The 8,190-nt window shown below is 44.6% G+C and overlaps 1 protein-coding gene across 1 annotated transcript; it reads right to left on the reverse strand.

The window, feature by feature from the left end:
- Positions 1–1,290: 1,290 nt before the first annotated feature.
- nr1d2a (nuclear receptor subfamily 1, group D, member 2a) lies at positions 1,291–7,953 on the reverse strand. Its single transcript, XM_018685586.2, has 8 exons — positions 7,616–7,953; positions 5,180–5,416; positions 4,982–5,070; positions 4,719–4,863; positions 3,854–4,572; positions 3,542–3,727; positions 2,732–2,942; positions 1,291–2,628 (listed from the first exon to the last, which is right to left on the reverse strand). The coding sequence occupies exons 1-8, from the start codon at positions 7,644–7,646 to the stop codon at positions 2,429–2,431; spliced, it is 1,818 nt and encodes a 605-aa protein (XP_018541102.1). The 5' UTR covers positions 7,647–7,953; the 3' UTR covers positions 1,291–2,428.
- Positions 7,954–8,190: the final 237 nt, after the last annotated feature.

Genomic DNA, 8,190 nt, shown 5'->3' on the forward strand with positions numbered 1-8,190 from the left:
ATCCAGGTGACCACATAGTGTAAACATCCACTCAGATCTGATGATGGTGGAAAGTGTGGTGAACACAGAGTAAAGGTACTGGAAAAACACTGGTAAACATGAATCTCCAGTCTGATGGTTTGCATCATAAATGTGGTGGGAATGAAATTATATTATTTGCACAAAATACAGTTAATGTAACTAAATAATGAGCATATAATTGTCTTAAGGGACCTGATTTGAAAGGTTGAGTGATTTTATGAGTGGAAGATGCCAGAGATTGTATTTAAGTTTAATGTTACTCACTACAAAAAACTACACAGCGTATCTGCGTATTGATTGTGCTTTGTGTGATCGGTCACGGTCACTGAAAATACAGTCAGATAAGTTCTAAACTTCAGATACTGAAATTTGCATTCAAAGCGCCACAGATGATTTATTCAAATCTGACTGCACAGAGTCAACATCCACTCAGATCTGATGATGGTGGAAATGAATGATATCACTCCCATGTCTTTATGGTAAATGTGGCAGCTAGTCTGGCTCCGTCTAAAGTTCAAAAACATGCCTACCAGCACTTCTAACGCTCACTAATTAACATGTTCCATCTTATTGTATAGCCAGGCTAATTTTTTCATGCTATGCAAAACTAACCAGCTGCTGGATTTAATTTTAAAAACTTTAAAACTTTGAACTTTGCAGGTGAATTAGAATAGAACATCGTTCTTCAGGCTGCTCATGGGTCATTGGGCTTAAAGCTCGTTAATATATGCAGCAATTTACATTTGAAGAGCTTTGAATACAAATACAATCTCCTCATCTTAAAACATCAAACCTTTGTGGAAAAGAAATGGCTGCTGACCTTAAAAGATAAAAACAAGTTGTAGTTGTGTAATAGTGTAATGCTTCCTCTGTATCCTCTGCTGTTTTAGTAACTTCAAAGCACAATTTGTTTTACCTGTTCACTGATTATTGATATTTGGCTCTGGCTATTAACATCAAAAATATAACCTGGTGCTTGTACATACTATAGACTATATTTATTGTCTGTGTGAGTGTGTTCTGCAGCCAGTTCTGTAGATGATTCATAAGTTTTAGGACTTTGTAGTTTTGGCTTTAAATCTATGCACCTGTTCTGCATCAAGCTTCCATGTTGTGGCAGTTTAAATCACGATGGTGTGAGTAAACAGCTCCACAGTGTGGAGAACCACAAATACCGCAACGCAGATGATTCAGTAGTGCTCCTCCCCTGGCAGCAAATTCATTCATTCAGAATAGTTGGATATTAATAAAAACACAAACTACACAGAGTTCTCTTCTCTTGTATTTATTCATACTATATCATATTTATATTCTATGTTCATCAGATATTTATATATATATTTATATATATATATATATATATTTATATATAGATATTTACAGATGGCAGTGTTGCCAGTAGAAGAAACAGATATTTCAACAAAATGGATGACAAAAACAAGAGTCAAATTCAGTGCCATACTGAAAGCACACAAAGTCTGATTTAAAAAAAAAAAAAAAAATCTCCCCAAAAGTGTCATAAAAACCGGAAATCAGGAGAAAACAGCAGAAACACTTGGGTGTGATTAAATTTACACATAGCTTTGCATGATGCTGCGCTGTGGATTTTGCATTACTTGGGTTTCTGCTCCAAAACTTGTGCAAATGTAGTGTCGCTGAAACTGACAGTGGCGTCATCGACTCCCCCAGAAATCACCAGGCAGTGTACAGGCAATTGACAAGGACTTAAATAAAAAGAAAAGAAAACATACATCACTAAACACAATGAAACAATGAACTGATGCTTTCTGAGGCGAGGGGAGAAGATCCAAGTAATAGTTGTTTGCATTAAGTACAGCCATGCATTAGCAGCAATCATCACACATTCTTTGATACATTTCCTGATAGCTTGCCTTTTCTTGCCAACATGTATCAGTCAAAATACTGGACCACACAAACACGCGGTATATATATTGTTTCTCACATTCACCCACTCATCAGAGAATACACTTTGGAATTAAATGGCTTTTGGAGAAAACATAAATGCTCAAAATAAAAAAAAAATCATACTAATTAGTTTCTATTCTATCATTTCATAAAGCCAGTTAAGTACTCTTCTCTCTTGTAAATAGAAAAGTGCCTCCAATTTTGCAAAACTGAGACACATATGCACTTGTGTTTGTGTGCAACAAGCGTAAGCTCTCTCTTTAAATACAGTACATTTTATATTCCTCTCTCTTTAGACCCCCACATGGTCTACCTTACAAAAACAGAATAAAAAATAACTTTTAATACATTCTAGAAACAAACACACAACTGGGGCTGGTCGGATACAGAGGGCGAGGGGTGCACTAAGAGGCAGGTCCTGGTGGAGGTGGAGGTGTGTGGAGGAGGTGAAGGGCGTGGATGTGCCCCGTTAGGAAGCTTTTCAAGGGTGCACTTTGAAAGAGAGCAGTTCCTCTGAGTGCATGTTGTTGAGTGAACGCAGCTCGGGAAGTTTGAGCAGCAGTTTGGTGAAAGTGGTGGCTGCCTCGTCGCCGTGGTTCTGCATAATCAGGTTTCGCAGAGCCCGGATCAGTTTGTCCTGCAGGGCCTCCACTGAGTTCAGGTCCTGGATCCCTGAGCGATCTGAGTCAGAGAGAGGGGGGAATGTTAACACTGGAGGACAAAACGCACCAGCTTTTCCAGTGTGCTTGCATACATCAGTATATTACAGGTGAAGTGTTCTTACCGGCTGATACGAGCACCACGGCGGTGAAGAGACTCATTTCGTCTGCGTCGAGCCGCAGCGCTGCCAGCTTCTCGCTGAACTCGCACATGGAGTTGAGCAGCTCGCCGGCGCCCAGCGAGCGTAGCGTGTCGAGACTGTAGCGCTTGCCACTCAGGAAGGTGACCGTCCGCTCGACCACGTTGAACAGAGAAGCAAATCGGACCATCAGCACCTGGGAGTCGGGAGGAGAGGGAGAGAGGATTTTAAGTTTTTTGTTTGATATGAGCAGGTGGCTCAACAAAGACAAAAACTCTGTAATAATTCAGACACTGATTTTCAATCTCTCACTGACGTCTTTGATGCAGAATTGTCCAATTTCTAAATGTTCTGAGGGCCAGGTTGCCAATTCAAACTCTATGGCGTCATCCTAAAAATAATTTGATTAAGGCAGTGCACTGTATCTACAGTCACAGGAGGCAACTTTTTCTTTTGATAAAAGAAACCAAGGGTTGGCATAAACCCATCCAAACTTGCGTACATCAAGTAGTCCGATTAGGAAACAGCGTGTGTCTCAGCTTTCCCCATAGGAGTGTCATGTTACACAATTTCTGTCAGACTCATAGAGACCCATAGAGAATTTGTGAAGTCTCTTTCATTTCCATTCCAACTGTTATCAGAGCAAATATTAGCACACACAGCTGACAGTCTGCTCTGTTTGCCAGCACCACAGTAGATCCTGTATTCTGGTTTTTGAAGAGCTCGCCATGTTTGACTTCAAAGTGAGCACAAGCTAACATGAGGTATTTATATTTTGCCTGTTTGCCCACTCACCTCGAAAGTTCCAGCTTTCAGGAGGCTGACTTGGTCGTGCTCGGGGAGGTCACGGAAGCCTGGGATCCTCTTGGCGAACTCGACCACCTCGCGCACCGCGGGGGTGAAGCTCAAGGAGAACTCCTCCCAGATCTCCTGGCTTGGTTTGTAGGGGTCAACGTAGGGCGAGGTGTTCATCGGACAGACCTGGACACACATGAGGACAGAGGGTCAATCAGGGAGGGTGATCAAATGGCTTTACAGCTTTTAGCTTTCACTGGCTCTCTGGAATTATAGTATGAATTATAAAAATGGAAAAGATGAACTACTCACCAAGTGTGCTCTACTATTCACATGGCTGGTTGGTCCGTTATAACCATTTGAGGCAGTTTGTGTGTAAAATTCATGCTGTCTTTGGCTGTCTTCTGACGGTTCACAGCTAGGGGCGCTGTTGAGCTGCTGCTGAGGCTGATGCTGGTAAACTCCCCTCTCCTCTCTGTAAGCAGTGTTGGTGATGTGGTGGCTGTTACTGTTAGGACTGTGCTGGTACCCTCCCACAACTGCATTGTTGTTCCAGCAGTTCCAGCCCTCTTGTTGCTCCTCCATGCGGCTGTCGCACCCCGTCTCCAGGGCAACTGTGACCGGCGAGGGCGAGACCTGGCCTCGTCTCGCTGACCTCTGTTGGCTGAACGCTAAGGCATCTTGGTGCTGCCGGCTCGTCGCGACAACTGCCTCGTCCTCGCCGCTGTCTGATGCGCAGGAGGAGGCAGAGCTGGAGTTGGTGTCCATGGAAACCACAGACTCTGAGTCCTGGGGGCACTGCGGCGACGAGGGGTTGGAGCACGACAGGGAATCAGAAGCAGAGGAGGAGGACGAGGAGGACGAGGAGCTGGCATCGCTGGTCATGGTCTCCATGGGCAGCGTGGGGCTCTGGTGGCCGTGCAGCATGCTGTGCAGCTGGCTGTTGTTGCTCATCATGTTGTTCATTGCGTTCTGCATCTCCAGCAGCATCCTCTGCTTTTCCCTCTTTGGGATGCGGCCAAACCGGACAGCTGAGAGTAAAAAATGACACATTAAGATTATCATTACTCAATAATGAGCACCAAAACAGAAGAACCTTTCGATTAAATGTATCACTTTGGGCAGAACTCCAATCAGTAGATGTCGTTTGCTTTTTAAAGCTCATCTAAATGCTCACCGTCTCTGGACATGCCCACTGCCAGACACTTCTTGAACCGACACTGCTGGCAGCGGTTCCTGTTGATCCTCATGATGGTGCAGTTCTCCATCTTAAGACACTTCTTGTACTGGATATTCTGCTGAATGCTTCTCCTGAAGAAGCCCTAAAGAACCACAAAATCCACACAAGGAACATCAGCCATTTGAGCGTGAAACCTCAGTGTGAGGATATGAATCAAACTTGCAAGAGAGTCAACGCTTTGTTCCAGGAACTTGTCTCACCTTGCAGCCCTCACAAGCATGCACGCCATAGTGGAAGCCCGAGGCCACATCGCCGCACACCTTGCACAACAGCACCATGCCGTTGATTTCTGCGGAAATCAAGATAAGCAGTGATTCATGTGCACCAGATCACACATGCAACGTACTTCTCAAAAGCAGTGTGTTTCAATAATGGCAAGACCCTGATGTTGATCTTACTGGTGATGCTGCTCTTGGCCGATGTGGAGGAGCGCCCGGCCTTCTCCATGCCGTGACCACGCTGGTGCCCGTTCTTGGCTGGTGGAGCGATATCCACCACCATGCCCACGGCCCTGCTGGGCAGTGAGGGGCGAGACAGAGTGGGTGATGTTGCCAGGTAGCCGCTGCTGGGGCTGCTGCTCATACAGGACTCTGGGCTGGAGGCAGAGCCAGAGGAAATGTAGGCAATAACGCCACCTGTGGAGAGAGGGGGCGGGTTTAATTAAAGGCTCTTACAGTGTAACTGCATACCTGGTATTTGCTACATCCAGTAGCTCTGAACTTTGTATTAATTTGCATAGAGTGGGGTGACTTCAGACATTTAGACTCATCCTGCTGCTATTGTTCCAGTATGAAAATGAACCTCAGCACTGAGAAAACACACAATGCAAAATTTGCTATCCTGTGCTGTGTGTTCGTGTCCTTTTCATGTAAATCTGTGTCTAAGAAATGGAACACACAACCATAGCAACAACCACATCAAGATATGAAATTGTTTTTTAACTCTACTACGCATCGAGCCTGCCAAAGTTAATGTGAGCCAGAGACAATAACTGGAGTTAAAGTGTAAACCACAGTCATGAAAAAAATTGCGTTGTATGCCAAATAAACAAACTCTTGGCAGTACAGCAAGTACAGGTGCCTGTGACACGCCCAGCAGAGTGTGTGTGTGTGTGTGTTTCCTGGTTGGTTTATTCACTGCTGTGATTGACCTGCTTTATCACCTCCAGTACTTGCTGGTTGGATAACACTGTTACATAACACGCCTGGGTCTGTATGGTATGGGAGTGTGCTCTGCTGATTTGACGAGCAGACAGGGTCACTGAAGCACTAGAGCAACATAACAGTTGTAGGATCAAAGGAAAGCTATAACAATCCAGCATTGGGTTATATAATGATATGTTTGGCCAGAAAACTGATCTGGTGACCAGTTTTGTCACAAGAGTTTGGAATTGAAAGTTTGGTGGATGCACAGCTAGAAAGGACAAGAGTCTGCAGCAATGATACGAAACTGAGGAACTGAGAAAGATCTTTTAAAAAAAAACTCTGAGACATATCAAGTGACCAAATGCAGAAAACATGTTTTATTAGCTTTTTGACTTCACCTTTTTGATCACCAGAATAATAATCACCAACTACTGATAGTATCAGTCATATATTAACTTAAGTGTCTTTGGGCAAGGCATTAGCATTTGACAAACTGCTCTAGTGACTAACCAGTGTGACGTTGTTAAACTGAATGAAGTTGTACAGCGGTGCAGTTTAAAGTCTCTAATATGCTTAGTCGACTTCTGAACAAAAATAACATTCAGGTTAGAAATGAGTGAATCTGTGCTTCTTTGTTGGAATATTTGTAGAAAAGCTTAAATGTGTTTTTCTTCATTAACTCCCCCCAAAAAACTCTAAATCTAGAGGCCAAAGCAGATGATTACCTAACCCCAGCCATGACTGTTCTCTTTCACGGCCCACCCACACGTGGACCTGTCATGTATTTCTGTGAAAGCCAAGCGCGAGGAGGAGAAAAAAAATCTAGGTCAGCCGCTGCTGTCTCTCCCCGTCTCACGTGTACCTTGCAGTCCAGCCTCGCGCCGGGAGTGCTGTGTACAGACCGGATTATGCAATGTTCTGCGTCACGGGCTGCGCTCCGGCCAATCGGAGAAGAGTTTCACTGATGCGTACGCGCGGAATGGAACGCCCCGCGACCAATCAGAGGAGTGTTCCAGAGAGCGTGTACACAGAGACACATGGCTAGGCTACGCTGTCCATGTGAGCGGGACCGGGGAAGTGGAACACTGTTGTTGTGTCAAATGTAAATGTAGCGTCGACGCAGCGCCGCACTGGCACTCCTAACCCCGTTTGAAAACACGGCAACAGTGCTAGAGTCCCCTTTTATGACACTGTACCTACAAGGCAATGTAATAAAATCATTTTTAAACATGTATAGAAAAATTCTGACACCTAGTCAACGACTATGATGCTGCAGTAGAGCAAGAATTCATCTGATACTTTTTTTAGAACACCATTCATTTGTGTTCATTCATCCTAAAACACTTTATCATCCTGGATCTACTTGATAAACACTTATTATATTATAATGCATCCAATATATATTCAAGCCACAAATATATTTTATAGTACAGTATTTTATAACTGTGTGACACAGACTACTTCAGTGGACTTCCTGGTCACTAATACCACAGAGAGCAAGAAAAGGCATAATAACACTTTCTATCATTTGTATGACTCAGTATTTAAGGATAGATGAGGCATCTACATCTTTTCCATTATTCTTATCACCAGCACTGCATCTAAAGCCCCTGCACGGTGCATGCAATGGATTCACAACCTGGCATTCCCTCTACTAAATGCAGCAAAGATGAAACATTGTCCTCTTACCAGGCTTGGCTGTCCCAACGTCCTCAGGCATCTCCGAATGAGGGAAAGGAAAACCTCCAGCGGATATTTAACTAAACTCAACTGCCTGTCACGACTTCTGCTACTTGTCACGAAAACGACGGAGACTAAACTTGTCGATTGTGTGCAAGTAAAACGAGTTTACAGACGGTGCTGAAGCTCATATCAGGAATCTATTTCTGGAAATAAGCTGCAGGTCCAAGCGGGTGACTCATGAGAGAGAGACCCATCCAGCGTTTACTCTCCGAATGAGAACAGAGTCGAGTGCGATTCGCAGGAACTCCCCCCTTGTTGTGTGTGACTGCGGGTTAGTCAAGAGAACTAAATGTTCTCAATAGTGGGCTCGCCCATGTGACCCATTTGTCGGCCACGCCTCTCCGCCCGGCCGCTCGAGCCACTTTAACCCAGTGACACACTTTCAGGACACCGGAGAGGCGGAGCCAAGCGTTCCGTCGACGTAACACAGGAATGGTAACACAGCGGTCACGTTGCACAGCACAACGTGCAGGGTGAAGCCCGAGCAGCTCGGTACAGTCATGCTGCGTGCAGCACACACA

Source organism: Lates calcarifer, linkage group LG15 (assembly GCF_001640805.2).
Source record: "Lates calcarifer isolate ASB-BC8 linkage group LG15, TLL_Latcal_v3, whole genome shotgun sequence".
Classification (NCBI taxonomy): Eukaryota; Metazoa; Chordata; class Actinopteri; family Centropomidae; genus Lates; species Lates calcarifer.